At 39.4% G+C, this 16,117-nt stretch overlaps 2 protein-coding genes across 2 annotated transcripts; one reads left to right on the forward strand and one right to left on the reverse strand.

The window, feature by feature from the left end:
* The first annotated feature begins 2,671 nt into the window (after positions 1-2,671).
* LOC122833910 (red-sensitive opsin) lies at positions 2,672-4,615 on the forward strand. The gene is made up of 6 exons (XM_044121891.1): positions 2,672-2,822; positions 3,163-3,459; positions 3,578-3,746; positions 3,830-3,995; positions 4,085-4,324; positions 4,417-4,615. Exons 1-6 carry the CDS (start codon positions 2,723-2,725, stop codon positions 4,513-4,515), a joined length of 1,071 nt encoding a protein of 356 aa, XP_043977826.1. The 5' UTR covers positions 2,672-2,722; the 3' UTR covers positions 4,516-4,615.
* Positions 4,616-7,774: 3,159 nt separating this feature from the next.
* LOC122833743 (red-sensitive opsin-like) lies at positions 7,775-11,172 on the reverse strand. The gene is made up of 6 exons (XM_044121579.1): positions 11,070-11,172; positions 8,994-9,290; positions 8,704-8,872; positions 8,388-8,553; positions 8,052-8,291; positions 7,775-7,959 (listed from the first exon to the last, which is right to left on the reverse strand). Exons 1-6 carry the CDS (start codon positions 11,170-11,172, stop codon positions 7,861-7,863), a joined length of 1,074 nt encoding a protein of 357 aa, XP_043977514.1. The 3' UTR covers positions 7,775-7,860.
* Positions 11,173-16,117: the final 4,945 nt, after the last annotated feature.

A 16,117-nucleotide genomic window follows, 5' to 3' on the forward strand; every position in this document is an offset into this window, starting at 1 on the left:
TTGACAGCGATTGACTCCTGGCTCTGACTGGTTGTTTCTGACTGAATGGTGTATTTCTGCAATTAGTAGTAGGAAAAGGCAGAGGAGCCCAATTTTATTCCCAGATTATCTGTCTTATGCTGTCACAGCAATGCTGATTTTAACATACATGTATGGACGTTTTTTGTAAAAGTGACATTTTGCTGCTTTAATAGAAAGTTTCATTAATACATTCTGCCATGACTGACCTTTAGAGGACATTCATGATGTTCATCCCTTGATCCCTGACAAGTGGGGTAGATCCTAGACCAGTTCATCACAGGGCAACATGGCGATAAGCAACCATGCTTGCACATGTCCGGAGCAAGAGTTCAGAATTTACAATAGCTATTACCTCTCTGCAAAGCACGCCAGCTGCATTCTGTGTGCTCAATATCAAACAACATCCCCTTCATTTAGACAAAAGTCAATTCAAATCTAAATCTGTATGCATAATTATGACCCAACTGCGTCTTGTGTGTTGATATTGCTACCACAACAGTGGGGAGTAATATTATATCCTTCCTGTTGTGGTGCACTGGGATTCACTTATTTACTTAATAAGTGATCCCGTCGGAACGCCAAATCAGATCAGCAGTACGCCTCAGATTGCTCCATTATTTTAATTAATCCAGTTAGCTTTGGCACATCAGCTCCGTAATCCGTAAAACCCTCCAAACAGACAGTTGACTAGAGGTGATAGATTAACCAAAGATGGGGTAATGGTTTAATCTGACGTACTGGTTTGCTTTTCCCAGCTCTTCTCTATTCAGATTAAACTGTGACACAGAACCACAAGGACTTTTATGTAGAAAGAGGGCTTTGTGTGAGAAAGTGGATGGATCCTAGAAAACAAATGGCAAAAAAAAATGTTTATTACATTTAAGTAAATGATGGCCCTTTATAATAAAGAATAATAGATTTTGCATAAAACACCGACGAAAAATAGTGCAAAACTGACTTGAATTTATTTTTTTTCATTTCACTTCACTGTTATGCACAACTTTCTTTGTTTTGTACAAATTAAATAGATTACCGTTCAGCCCGATAACTTTGAGAACCCCAAAATAAAACAATATCCTTTAGATTGCATTTTAACAAGTAGCTTTCTTTGGCAGGAGTTAATCAGCAGTCACCATTTCTTGACTTAATAATTACTTCCAATTCCATCTTGCACACATTTTCCAACTCTCTGGGGCTTTTCAGGGCGTGTCTTTGTCAACATCCCTGTTTAGGTGACTTTTTAGGTGAACTGCAGTGGAAAGTATCACAGAATTCAAACAGAGTTACGTTGGACAGAGCGAACCAGTTCTTGACATTCGTAAATGATGCGGTAACGTCCTTTACACTTCCCCTGCTTTGTGAGCATCAATGGTTGTTTCTTTCAAATAGTTTCAATTTTAGCAAGATGTTCCTCAAGCACATACTGATGTGTAAATTGGGAGAAATTTCTCAGTTTTAACTTTATTTTATAATCTTTGTGCGTTACAAAGTTTACACATCCATTCATTGTCTATTTTTACTTATCTTTGATGCATCTTGGGAGACGCTGGTGCCAATCTCCAGCAGGCGTGCTCCACAACCATGCACACACACTTGACAACAGACAAAATGTACTATGCTGTAAAAAGTCATAAAGTAGAAAATGTTGGATCCTCCTTGAGCACCTTGAAGAAAAGATTTAGTCAAAACTCACTCTTATGATTGCTTCTTATTGGTAACTCCACTTTGTTACTGTTGCTGACCTGTCCAACTAAACACTTCAGTCACATAACGACAGTGAAAACTGTTGTTAACTGTTTTGAACCGAGATATGCCAGAGCGCTACTAGCCGGATTTGTTTTGAGCCAGCCATAACATTTGCTGCTCTTATTCAACCGCTGACCCAAAAGGAGGAACCGGGCCAAGCCTGTTAACCCCCTCAGTTTTCCATTGGAGAAAATGTTCACACCCTCTTAAATCATGATCCGTACTCAACCCCTTCACTGCTCGTCTCCGTTGTCCGTTTTTGACCCACATCTTAGGTGGGTCAAAAAAAGAAACCTACACCCTGGGGTGAATCGTCTTTCCGGAGGGATTAAAGACGCAGGTTCATGTCATTAAGTGAACCTGCGGATCTCTTCTTGTCCTCTAAATCTGGTGTAAGACTTGCCTCCGCTCCTATGAACGTCAGCCTCCTTCGTAACACGCAATCTGTAAACATGTTTCTATGCCTCTCTTTCAAATTCAAACTTTTATCTTATTTTATTTTATTTTATTTATTAGAGAAACTTATTGAAGTGGAATAATTCCCTCTAACTGTTGAGCAAATGTTTGACAAGACAATTGTTGTTGTGTACTTATTTGTTTTAGCAGCTATAATTTACAGAAATACCTAAAGAGGGCTTTTAATAGACTTGAATGTGTAATTTCACGATTTGAAATCCAATCATTATACGAAGTGAGAGTGTAGAAATCCACCAGGTGTCTCAACCTCATTAGCAGATTGATTTAATTACAGTTGATAACCAGTGTACTGGTTTACATTTGGGCATCTCTGCCAAGTGGAACACCACAGGTGTAATATGATTTTAAAGTAATCCCATCAGAGATCAGATAAGCGGTGGTATATAAAGAGAAGTGTGAGGTGAAGCACCCAGGGAACACAGAAGGTTATAAGCCAGAGGAAGGTGTGACAGCCGAGAGAAGATCTCCAGAGATCAGGATGGCAGAGGAATGGGGAAAACAGGTGTTTGCTGCCAGGCGGCACGAAGATACAACAAGAGGCTCCGCATTCACATACACAAACAGCAATCATACCAAAGGTAGGCTTTTTGATCTGAATTATTCTGTGTTTAGACCTGGTGTTGGTTAGAGACTGATTTTTGTACAGTCCCACAACCTGAAATATCACCGGATTCAGATGCGCTGTAGTTTATGAATCACTATTTGAACTAAAGCTGACCAGCACAATATAAACTGTAGTGTTTTTGAAAATTTTGATTTTTGCTTCACTTTTATTTAAACACCGACCGATTAGTCTGGAGTAACATACAACATTCTTATAACAGAAGTCATGATAGCAACATGAGGCATTTAAAAAAGACGATGCTTCTGAATTAGTTTGACTGCGTGCGATTCTAAGACGCAGACCTTTGCTTGCAGATCCTTTTGAAGGACCAAACTACCACATTGCTCCTCGATGGGTTTACAACGTCTCCACACTCTGGATGTGTATCGTGGTCGTTTTATCAGTCTTCACCAACGGCCTCGTCTTGGTGGCCACAGCAAAATTCAAGAAACTTCGTCATCCTCTCAACTGGATCTTGGTCAACCTTGCCATTGCTGATCTTGGAGAGACAGTCTTTGCCAGCACCATCAGTGTGTGCAACCAGTACTTTGGATATTTCATTCTGGGACACCCAATGTGTGTCTTTGAAGGCTATACTGTCTCAACTTGTGGTAAGTTGTCACAGTGATAAGTTATGTTACAGACTTGTAAATTGATTTTAATCAAACCTAAAGATGAATCCTGGTTGTAGACTGTTAAACTGCATGTGTGCACCCTTATTCTTTACAGGTATTGCTGCTCTTTGGTCCCTGACTATCATCTCTTGGGAGAGATGGATAGTTGTGTGCAAACCCTTTGGAAATGTCAAGTTCGATGCCAAGTGGGCCACAGGTGGAATAGTTTTCTCCTGGGTCTGGTCTGCAGCGTGGTGTGCTCCTCCCATCTTTGGATGGAGCAGGTAATTTAGATAATCTCCTGCTTATGTGGTTTTTATATCCTCAACAATCAGCAGAGCAAGAACTGATTGTTTCCTTGTATCAGGTATTGGCCTCATGGACTGAAAACGTCCTGCGGGCCTGATGTGTTCAGTGGAAGCGAAGACCCTGGAGTCCAGTCCTACATGATTGTCCTCATGATTACATGCTGCATCATTCCTCTGGCTATCATCATCTTGTGCTACCTGGCTGTGTGGTTGGCCATCCGTGCTGTAAGTTTCATCCCTCTCTGTTTTTTGTTGCTTCAGTTTTATCGTGACCAAGCCTGATCAAATCTGACCTCATGTTTTGTTGGCTATAGGTTGCTATGCAGCAGAAGGAATCTGAGTCGACCCAGAAGGCTGAGAGAGAAGTGTCCAGGATGGTTGTAGTCATGATCATAGCTTACTGTGTCTGCTGGGGACCCTACACCTTTTTCGCCTGCTTTGCCGCAGCCAACCCCGGATACGCCTTCCATCCTTTGGCTGCTGCCATGCCTGCATACTTTGCCAAAAGCGCCACCATCTACAACCCTGTTATCTATGTCTTCATGAACCGACAGGTGGGCATAGCGATACAGCTGTCACATTTTCTTATCATAACAAATATGTTTTTGTTTTATATTTAACTTTCACTGTGTTCTTTCATTTGCAGTTCCGCACATGCATCATGCAGCTCTTTGGCAAACAGGTGGACGATGGTTCTGAAGTGTCCACATCGAAGACAGAAGTCTCCTCTGTGGCTCCTGCATAAGCCTTCATGTTCTCTGTTTTGGAAGAAAGAAAAAAAACTACTGTGATCTCTACAGAAACTATTGTTTATTTTTTGATAAACAAAACTTTATGGCAAATGAAATGTTCTATGTTTTGAAAAACAAAAGGTACTGAAAGGTATTTTGAGTGCTACACTAAATAACAATTGTATAATATCTTTTTTTCTCACTTAAATAGCTTTCTGGCAAAGTAAAAAAAAAAAAAAAAAAAGTCCATATTTTCCTAGATATTGTCTTCTCATGCATGTAACATTTTCAGTTGAATATAAAAATCAAAGCATAACTGCAAGTTTTGTCTTCATTCTTTGACACGAATCATAGAAAATGGTGAAACCTTGGGGGTTTACATTTCATCAAACATACAGAGGGTAAAATGTCTCACGTAGCTGCCCCAATATCTGACTCCTCTTGAATCTTCTTACCTAATGACTACTAGTTAAATGTTATCCATGCAGCCATTACCTTACACAGTGGGGTCACCAGGGCTGCTGGTGCTTATCTCCAGTGGTCAATGACTGACATAGGTAATCCATCGCAAGGCAACACAGAGAGACACACACAGCAAACAATCACTCTCCTTAGGTGTGAGTGTGATCAATCAAATCTGTCATGTTTTTGGACTGTGGGAGAAAACCCACAGGAGAACATGCAATCTCCAGGCAGAAAGGGATTCAAACCCACAACCTTCTTGCTGGAAGGCAACAGTGTTACCACTGTGCAACCCTGATAAATGTTGGTCTAACTTTATTTGAAAGTGTGGTGTGCTCCATTTAGGGTGCAGTGCTACGACAGTGTAGTGTTGTCGCAAATTCGAGCCGCAAGGGAAGTTGACCTAAGTTTCTGCTAGTGTCATCAGAAATACTATGTCCATTTAAGGGTGGATGGATTTATAAATGGTCACTCCATACAGCCCATCAGATACAGTTTTCCCTGTAATAAACATGGGGAACGATATCTGATGAGTCCTTAACACCTACCAGATACAATTACCCAAATTTATTTGTTTGTACTTTGCACCTTAAGTTTACGAAACCTTAACTTTTTACATTTACTTGAGTACTGTTTGAATACAATACAATCAGTTACATTTAAAGTCATATCCGTTAATGGGTATCCGTCCATCCATTGGTATTTATACTATATATATATATAAACACAGCCTATTTTTATCATTAATGGATATGACTTTAAATGTGACTGATTAAAATAAAATCACTGTTAAATCAAGTCACATAGTTGTGTGGCGTTGTGCAATCTTTTTATCCTGCAAAGCCATGACTGTCTTGTCAGAAGAAGTAAATAGCACCAAGCACAGCCATGAGCCCACAAGTCCAGAGAGGACTATGATATTTTTTGGATATTATTAGGATTAAAACAATGAGGAGTACGGTGTAGAACATAATGGCAGGTACAGACCTTATAATTGAATTGTCTGGACTTGGGGTTCAATTCTCCTGCTTTAAAATGAGAAAACTGTAAATTGAGAAAGTAACATTATTCGTTGTGTCATTTATGGCTTTGAAGATACATGTTGATAATGTCGACAAATTGTGGTTTCCTGAGAATCTAAAAAATGCATTCCCAATTTAACTAAATAAACAATCTGATAAGTGTTTCTTTATGTTTTTATTATGACATTTTACTGTTGTCAATCACTCACAACTGGAATTCAGGTTCATTAACTGGACAGAAACTAGCTCTCTTAAAAAAAAAACTGGTAAGTGTCAGAATGACTGCTTTAACTGTGCCAAACCAAACATCCCATGGAAAATCAAATATCTTCAAAGCACCCAAAACTGCATAAATAAGAAAGGAGAAGCACTGTCAAATGTTCACACTGTCAAAATATTACAAAATTCAAAGGAGCAGCAAAAAAAATAAAAATAAATAAATAAATAAATAAAAAATGTGTCTTTCACAGGGTTTTCACAAAGCACCTGACCATACAAAACAGTAGAAAGTGCTCTAAAGGACCAATATGCAAGCACACAAACCAGGTTAATAAAAAAGGAGACAAAAAAATAAATGCAAGACAACAAAAAATGACAATTTTAATATTTCATTTTTAAACTGAGCTTTCAAGCAAAGTTACATTCTATACAATTAAAAGATTTTGCTGTGTATAGAGAAAGAAAGCATTCTGGTATGTTAACAGAGGTCTTGTAGTCTTGAAGAATTGAAGTAGCACCAAATACGGAAGCCGAAAGCTTGTACAGATTTCCACGTTGCTGTTGACATGACATTTTCCAACCAACGGGGGGCGTAGTTCAGCTAAAATTCAGAAATCAACTGTCAGAAGTTAAAAAACTTCCGTAGAAGAATCACTTGGAAAAACAAAGAGATTTTTAAATTTTTTTGATTTGTTTTTCATTTTAGCATAAAACAATAGAAGGACAAAAAGCCAAAAAAAAAAAAAAAAAAAAAAAGTGCTGAAGTCATATCAACAATAAAGTCAAAATAGACCTCCCATAAGTAAGCTTAAAACTTTTTACTTTGGAAAAGAAAAAATTGTTTGCCAACATACAGCAAGTAGTGGTGGGCCTGGATGAACATTTTTAATTGAGTAACTTGCAAGGTCTGCAATTAATTTATCGCAATTTATCACCTTTTAAAAGAAAATGTTATATGGAAACATAAGCAAAAATTAAATTTAAAAAGCCTTTTTGATACCAAATAATTAAATAAATGAGCACTCAACAACAACAACAACAACATTTATTGTTTTTAATCTCTTATTTCTGTTATTGAACCATTAGACTGGTGCAAAGTGCAATTATGTGCATTCAGATTTCAAGTGTCATTCAGGTAACTTCTCTGAAAGAAATACTTTAGAAATGTGAATACTGACATTAAAGTTGGGGATGTCTGTGTTTGTTACTGTTTGTTTATTGCAACACATTTAGAATTGAAATGGTATTTTAGGCTTGAATAGCTTCAGTGATAGGTCAGATCACTTTTGGATAATGTGCAAACAACAATAGCCTTTTCCATCCAGATTGTTTTTTTTGAATCAGAAATTAACCCCCAATGGTCCAAGAGAAGCGGCATTGCTATCCATAGTTGCTTGCAGATGTCGCTTGTGCAGCGGCTTTATATGTTGTACCGGAAATAAAATGCAAAGGTTCCATCTAAACCATTTCAATGTAAAAAAGAAAAAAAAGAAAAATAAAAATAATTAACTGCATTCAATTTTTTAATATGTTAAAATCTATGTAATTAATTATTCATAATTAACAAGTTACAGTCCCGGCGCTAATAACAAACAAACAATAAGCAGTTTCTGTACAGGTAAAAGTCGTTTTTCCAAAACCGAGAACACTGACTATTTATTCAGGTGCAACAGACGAGACCTCTGTCTTCGATGTGGACTCTTCAGAATCATCATCCGTCTGTTTGCCAAGGAGTTTCATGATGCATGTGCGGAACTTTGAACGGAAGAATAGGACGAAGGTAAATACATTAAAAATAATTGGTATGCTCAGTTAAATTGATGTGACAACATGACTGTTGTGCCCACCTGTCGGTTCATGAAGACATAGATAACAGGGTTGTAGATGGTGGCGCTTTTGGCTAAATATGCAGGCACGGCAGCGGCCAAAGGATGGAAGGCGTATCCGGGGTTGGCTGCGGCAAAGCAGGCAAAAGTAGCATATGGTCCCCAGCAGAGACAGAAAGCTATGATCATGACTACAACCATCCTGGACACTTCTCTCTCAGCCTTCTGGGTTGTTTCACTATCTAGCTGCTGCATAGCAACCTGTAGCCAACAAACCAAGAGGTCAGATTTGATCAGGCTCTCTTTAATGCTGCGATAAAACTAAAGTAACAGAAATCTGTCAAGGATGAAACTTACAGCACGGATGGCCAACCACACAGCCAGGTAGCACAAGATGATGATAGCCAGAGGAATGATGCAGCATGTAATCATGAGGACAATCATGTAGGACTGGACTCCAGGGTCTTCGCTTCCACTGAACACATCAGGCCCGCAGGACGTTTTCAGTCCATGAGGCCAATACCTGATACAAGGAAATATTTTAGCATCTGCTTCGCATTAAACAAAGCTTGCTCTACTGATTGTTGAGGGTATAAACACTTAGATCCAGTAGATTAGCATATGGGGCTGGGGTTAATTGATTGGTTGATTGGTTAATTGATTGATTGATTACCTGCTCCATCCAAAGATGGGAGGAGCACACCACACTGCAGGCCAGACCCAGGAGAAAACTATTCCACCTGTGGCCCACTTGGCATCGAACTTGACATTTCCAAAGGGTTTGCACACAACTATCCATCTCTCCCAAGAGATGATAGTCAGGGACCAAAGCCCAGCAATTCCTGTGCACAGAAAAAAGGATGACGACATGCACTTTAAGAGTCTGCAATCAGAATTCATCTTTAGGTTTGATTAAAATAAATTTACAAGTCTGTAACATAACTTATCACTGTGACAACTTACCACAAGTTGAGACAACATAGCCTTCAAAGACACACATTGGGTGTCCCAGAATGAAATATCCAAAGAACTGGTTGCACACACTGATGGTGCTGGCAAAGACTGTCTCGCCAAGATCAGCAATGGCAAGGTTGACCAAGATCCAGTTGAGAGGATGACGAAGTTTCTTGAACTTTGCTGTGGCTACCAAGACGAGGCCGTTGGTGAAGACTGATAAAACGACCACGATAAACATCCAGAGTGTTGCGACGTTGTAAACCCATCGAGGAGCGATGTGGTAGTTTGGTCCTTCAAAAGGATCTGTGAGAAAAGTCCACATCTTAGAATTTCATGCCAACCACATTGCAATTCAGAGGCATTTGCCTTTTTAAAACAATGTGTTTTTAGGTTTTTACATTACAAATATGTTGTATACTGGTATATGTAAAAAAAAAAAAGATTCTTGCATGAAAGTGCAATATTTCTTGCCAGTCATCTCAAATAGTGAAATTCATATTTTGTAGAATTATTACACATAGAGTGATATATATTCCAACTTTTTGTTTTTTTATTTTGATTATTATGGCTTACAGATAATGATAATGAAAAGCACAAATTTTTACCACAAGCCACATACAGTACAGACCAAAGGTTTGGACACACCTTCTCATTGAATTCAATGAGAAAGTGTGTCCATACCTTTGGTCTGTACTGTATAATAAGAATATAGTGAAACAGCTCATTAATGAAAACTCATGGTGTCACACCTAACTAACTCAAAATCTGTAAAGATTTCCCAAGCCTTTAAACCAGTGATCTCAATGATGTCCTGTAACTTTTAGATGTCTCTCTGCTTCAGTACACCATGTTCCAATATTAGCTCATTAGCAGAGCTCTGCAGAGCTTGCCTCCATGCTAGTGAAGCAGTTTAGCCATGTAATGTGACTGTGTAGCACAACGCACACATCTAAAAGTCGCAGGACATTGGCTCCTGAGGACTGGAGTTTGAGAACAATGCTTTAAATAATCTCCCACTCTTAAGGAGAAGACTGCTGACTGGTTAGATGTCCAGAAGACAGTCATGGACGCCCTGCATGAGAAGGCTAATCCACAAAAACCCATTGCTGAATAAGCTAGTTGTTCACAGAGCTCTGCATCCAAACATATTAACAGAGGATGCAGCATGGTAGAAAAGTGTGCACCGATAGCAGGAGGAACAACAGCCTTGAGAGGATTGTCAAGTGAAATCCAATCTAAAAGAGCCACAACACAGAGACCAATACTAGATACAGGCTACAAATGTTGCATTCTCCATGTCAAGCCACTCCTGAACCAGAGACAATGCCAAAGTCATCTTCCTATGGAGAACAGGAACTGGACTGTTGTGGAATGGTCAAAAGTCATTTTTTCACCTTGCATTTCATCTGGAAATCAAGTTTCCAGTCGTTGGAGGAAGAGTGAAGTGAAGAGTGATTGCTTGAAGTGTAGTGTGAAGTTTTCACAGTCAGTGATGTTTTGGTTCACTGGATTTTATAAAGTCCATAGTCAATGCAACAGCCTACAAGGATGTTTTAGGGAACACCATTCGTCCTTCTGCTGACAAGCTGTATGGAGATGCTGATTTTATTTTTCACCTGCCCACACGGCCAAAGGTACCATAAGCTGGTTGAGTAACCACAGTTCTTGATTGGCCAAACTCCCTGACCTTTAACACCATAGGAAATCAATGGGCCGTTGTCAAAAGGAAGGTGAGAGACATGGGAGCCAACAAGGGTGATGACCTGAAGGCTACTATGAAAACAATCTGGGCTTTTATCTCACCAAAGCATCACCACAGGTTGATCGTCTCTTTGCTATGCCACACTGATGCAGTAATTCATGCAAGAAGAGGTCCAACCATTGAGTGGATAAAAGTGCACACACTTGTGAGAAGCCTTACATTGAAAATTGAAAAAAATAAATAAAATAGAAGCAGCTCAAACATTTAACTATTTGTGTAATTAATCTTTATAAAATGACTGTTTAGAAATTTGGCTTGAATAAATAAATCTCTCATAACATCATGTCTACACACTAAGTGGATCAAAATAAAAAGCATACCTCTTGTTTGATTACTGTTTGTGTATGTGAATGCAGAGCCCCTCGTTGTATCTTCATTGTGCCGCCTGGCAGCAAACGTCTGTTTTCTCCAATCATCTGCCATCTTGTTCTTTGAAAGAAGTACTTAGTTGTCGTTAGAGAGTTTTGCTGGGTGCCTCACATCAGATGTCAGCTTATATACCTACGCTTCACAGAACTCTGATGGGATTACTTTAAAACCAACTACAGGAGCCCTTCCCCCCTTCCCTGAGCAGAACCCTCACCTGGGCAAACAGTTTGGACGATGCAGCCAACCAAGGACTATACTCCCCTCCCCGGGCCTATCTCGACTTTCCAGGGACGTACTCCGGGAACCTGTTTCAGGACTTCAGCTCTGCGTTCAACACCAGCTACCATCAGAAGTTTATCCAGCTCACACTGCCAGCCTCCACCTGTCAGTAGATCAACAGTTTCCTCACTGACTGGCAGGCAGCATCTTCTTCTGCACAAGATCCATCGGCACTCAGAGGTCTGTGTTTGCTCCTCTTCTTTCTTTACGCGGATGGCGGATCTGTCTGTGAAACTACTAATGTTCACAGGTGCTATTGCTCTGATTCAGGACAGTGATGAGTCTGTGTACAAATCAGCAACCTGGAGCTTAACTCACTCGAGACCGTTGAGATCAATCCCGCACCATCCTCACTGTCTACTGAGATCCTTCCCATTCGCACTAGGAACTTTCTCTGGACCTGAAATCCTCCTCACAGCAGGACAATCTGCCACAGGAGCTGCCAGCCATCTACACAACCATTATTCAGTTTGTTGGGTTTGGGTTAGTCACAAAACAGGACAATAGAGCTGACTTTTCCTTTATTTGTGACTTATACAGGTCTTGGGACAAGAGGAGGACGTCTAACATTTTTACAGACCACACACATTCTGCACACAAACGATTTAGGCAGGTTTCGACTGCCTGTCACCCGGCTGCGGTTGCACCTGAATTTTCCCACTCTGGGACAATAAAGGGTATTTCCATCCTATTTTTAGTGTCTAACTGCTGGCCGTCTTTCTGATGAGCAAAAGTAAGAATTCTGGGAATCAAAACTGTGTACATTTCCAATTAACTGAACGTTGTCTTCTTGTTTTGTGACAATATTGTACAAATGTATCTTAATTTTCTTTTATTTCCCATGCTTATGTTTAAAATGTCTGTACATAGAGACCACAGTGTATCTAAAGTCAAACTCATTGTTTTTGTGACAAACTTGTTCAATAAAACCAATTCTCAGTCTGAAAATTGCATCACACCCGTGGGTTTGACTTGGGAGAGATTGTCAAATGTGAAGATAAGCAGCAAGTCCACTACGATCCTGCAAGGATGACTGGGTATGGATGATGGATCGATTAACGTTTTATGATGAATTAGACTTTTGTCATGCAAAGGAGACTACAGAATGTGTGTGAGGAATATGGAAAAAAGCCAAAATACCCCAATCTAAAAAAATTTCAGAAGCTTTTTTTATTTAAAAAAAAAAAAAAGTTCCATGGTTCATTAATAGCAAATAAAATATCTTTCCTAACTCCTGTAACACATGTTTTAGGGACAAATAGTAAAATTTAAGCATTTGTTACATTGTTAAAATTTTAATGTTTAAAAGTTGGGAAAATAAATTTTTAGTGAATGGATCTAAAATGTTTACACATTGTTACCCTTGGAAATGTTTTGTCTTGATAATTTTTCCAAAAATGATTGCACATTTGGCTGGTGAAACCTCAACTAATCAGAGGACTATTCCCAAAGTCCTCTGATTAACTGCTTTGTTACATGTTAATGTTACGTCACCCAAAAAAATAGCATCTTTCGGTATTGACTTGTTTAAATGTTGGTCTCACAAAACTAAATCAAAAGACTAGAATTAACACATTTACTAATTTTTTATCTAACATGTCAGACCTGAAAAGCTAACAATATTCGAGCCATTTAGTGTAGTACTATTCCAAAGGCTTAAAAAGCAAGTCAAAGCTTTCAGACTTGATTAAAGAAACATGAATATCTACAGATATTCACAGAAATGTAATGATGCCCTTTTGTTTCTTTAGCCTTGTGATGTTGTGAGTCAGGAAGACCCCTTGTAGTCTGATGTTCATGCTATAGCAGACGATCTGGCACTCTGGCGACAAGACTTAAACGGCAGAGTGATTGTTACTTCAGATTACTACCACACAGTAATGAAGAATGGGGAGAAAATTCCTGCCTTGTCTACAGTAAAACACACAACTCAGTCGTTGGCTCTTTCCTTAGAGTGTCATTGGAAAACCTGAGCTCCAGTGGTTTTAGCGACTGGAAAAATATCCATGCCCATCTTTAGAATCACAAGTGTGGCAAATAAATCACCATCATGAAGAAATGGCACACTTTGAATGACAGACTTGATCAGGCAAGAAAAGATCTAAGAAATGCTGAAGTTACTAAATGGAAGGAAATTTTAAAAGATTAGTGGCTATTGTGACATGATTGAAGAGAAGAATATTGCTTTTAGGGAACTCAGAAAAGTTGAATGAAGACAGCAATGGTAAATATGGTAAATACTGTTAAATATTTACTATGGAGTCCTAGGACTGTTTTCCTAGGACTCCATCCATGTAGGAAGAGAGTCCTACAAGTTAACAACAGAGCCCTATGTGTGCCCTGTGGAAATCACACACTAAACCTAGTTGTTGGAGATGCTACCAAGTTTTCTGTTATATCACTCAACTTCTTCGTGGCATGATTGCACTCCAATGTATACTATCCACCTGTAGCAGAACTACATAAAAAGCAGAATGTATAAACTTCAGGTGATGTACATGATGGCATGAGGTTGCTGCTTATGATGCCGCAATGGAGTAGTGCCACTCAGAGGTTCATAAATGCCAATGTACCAACTTGTGCTGTTGTGCTTTGAAACCTTGTGGACAGACGTGCATGTAGGCTAACAGACTGTAAACAGTATTAACCCGTAAAAAACTCAGTTATATTGTTTTCTAGCCTTTGGAATCACCGGCGGCTTTACAGCAATGGATGAACATTCCAGTTTTATTGTGTCTTGTTGTTTATTAGTCCGTTTTTATTTATTATGGACCATGTATGTGTCTGAATAAAACTTTTTGATTGATTGATTGATTGATTGATTGATTAATTGATTGATTGATTGATACAAACACAGTTTGCATAGTTGGACAATTTTCCAGGGACATGTGAAAGACTTCTCCATCAAGGTTTTCTCCATCAAGGTTTTGTCCACAACAAGATCATGTTGGGTGTAGACTGTGAAAGTGATTCATTACCAGCTGCCTGACATTGTCAACATTCTAACTACTCAGAAGGAGTATGCCCAGGTGAAGAAAGGAGAACATGTGAAATGCTGACAGCCTTTCCAAGGACATGACAAAATTCTCCTCCTGGTGGGTACAATAGTTTGATATAGTCTACTGTAGAACATGAACAGCCTGTAAGACCTCGCAGAGCCCCAGTGTGTCCACTGAGACAGTAAGAAGAGAGATATTGACGGCGACAAAATATCTTGAGGATTTCAGAGACAGTTGAGGAGAAACAGAAAATGACAGAGTAAGTTTGAGTATGCAGGGATAGAGGAAGCACTTTCAACTCCAGGGGAATGTTTTCAAAAGAGTCTTTCCTCCACTCAGGCCTTGACGACTTTTAGTGGAATTTATTGTTTTTGTCTCAGGGGCTTGATGATAAAATGGGCGATCTTGTTGTGGTAAGAGTTGTGTTTCCAAATTTACATTAATGAACAGGAAAGTCTGTAGAATCAGAAGATGGAGTCTGGCAACAACTTAACAGAGAGGTTGGTAAGATGTGGTGGATGGCTGAAATATCTTGTCCTGATGGTGTCTTCAGAGGCTGGGGGAGAGGGGATTTCTGGGATAGAGGAGAGATTAGTAGGATGTGTTAGGGGGAAGAAGCACACACTGTTATCTCAGCAAGCAGCAGCTGTTTTAACAAAGTGGGACTTTGTTTTAGGGTCAGCGGTACAGCCTGTTTTTTCTCCTCCAGAAAATAAAAATCCCCAGAGTTGTTTAATTTAAAGTAATCCAACTCTGATGGCAGAGAATGTAAAAATAAAAAGAACTACCAGGATCATGGATCAGGTCAGGCTAGGAGACCTCGGAAACAAAACCAAAACAACCTAAACTAGAAAGACTGAGGGCGTCTTGGCCGTAGGGCAACAAACAAAAACAAAATAGAGAAACTTCCCAAACTTGGTACGAGGAGAACCAGACAGGTGCAGACTTCAAGAGGGGTGCCTGATCTAGCAACAGAGCCACAAAGTCCACAAATGTATCTCCCACAATGAAATGCACGTAGAGAATATCAGAAATATGCAAGATGCTAAGCACAAAGAAGTGAACTAAAACGACAGGACGTTAAATACAATTGACAAAAGATCTGGAAGGAATCAAATGACACAAACCCCCGGAAATTCTCAGAAAACAAACACTACGGGGAACCAAAACCAAACAGTTGTGCATCATGACAGTCTTAAGTCTCAGATCCAGAGTTCAAGTTCAGTCTAAGTTGAGTTAGAAGTCTTTTACTTTTGCGACTTAAGTGTGAATCGATTAAGAGCATGGATTCTATAGCACTTTATCAAACCCAGAGCTCCGCACTACAATCACCAATTTATGCACACGATGACGGTGGTGAGCTACTACAGTGTGGCCACAGCTGCCCTGGCTCAGTCTGACAGAGGCCGCCATCCATCATCCATCCTTTGACCACCACCAGCAGGGGAAGTGTCTTGCCCAAAGATGCAACAACGGAGACAGGTGCAAGCCACTGAGTTACGTGACAACCTCCTATCATGCCTAACTTTTTATCCAATTAGTAGAGATTCAGGATTTGTTTTCTACCAGCCTTAATAAAGTTATTGCGCTTGCCCTTATGGTATTAATTTTCTTTTTTTAGCTTCCATACTGTAAAAAACATCAAATGACTGAATGTTCGTGTTGTTCTTTCAAAAAAAGCAAAAAAGCACTGTACTACAAAAAATACACAGAAAGCAAAA

Source organism: Gambusia affinis, linkage group LG07 (genome assembly GCF_019740435.1).
Source record: "Gambusia affinis linkage group LG07, SWU_Gaff_1.0, whole genome shotgun sequence".
Lineage (NCBI taxonomy): Eukaryota > Metazoa > Chordata > Actinopteri > Cyprinodontiformes > Poeciliidae > Gambusia > Gambusia affinis.

Bases quoted from the DNA above. Each gene is read 5' to 3' on its own strand.
- LOC122833743 (XM_044121579.1), bottom strand. From the start codon at position 11,172: ATGGCAGATGATTGGAGAAAACAGACGTTTGCTGCCAGGCGGCACAAT. The intron at 8,873-8,993 runs GTAAGTTGTCAC...TTCTGTGCACAG, and splicing joins CTATGTTGTCTCAACTTGTG to GAATTGCTGGGCTTTGGTCC. The intron at 8,554-8,703 runs GTAATCAATCAA...TCCTTGTATCAG, and splicing joins CCCATCTTTGGATGGAGCAG to GTATTGGCCTCATGGACTGA.
- LOC122833910 (XM_044121891.1), top strand. From the start codon at position 2,723: ATGGCAGAGGAATGGGGAAAACAGGTGTTTGCTGCCAGGCGGCACGAA. The intron at 3,747-3,829 runs GTAATTTAGATA...TCCTTGTATCAG, and splicing joins CCCATCTTTGGATGGAGCAG to GTATTGGCCTCATGGACTGA. The intron at 3,996-4,084 runs GTAAGTTTCATC...TGTTGGCTATAG, and splicing joins TGTGGTTGGCCATCCGTGCT to GTTGCTATGCAGCAGAAGGA.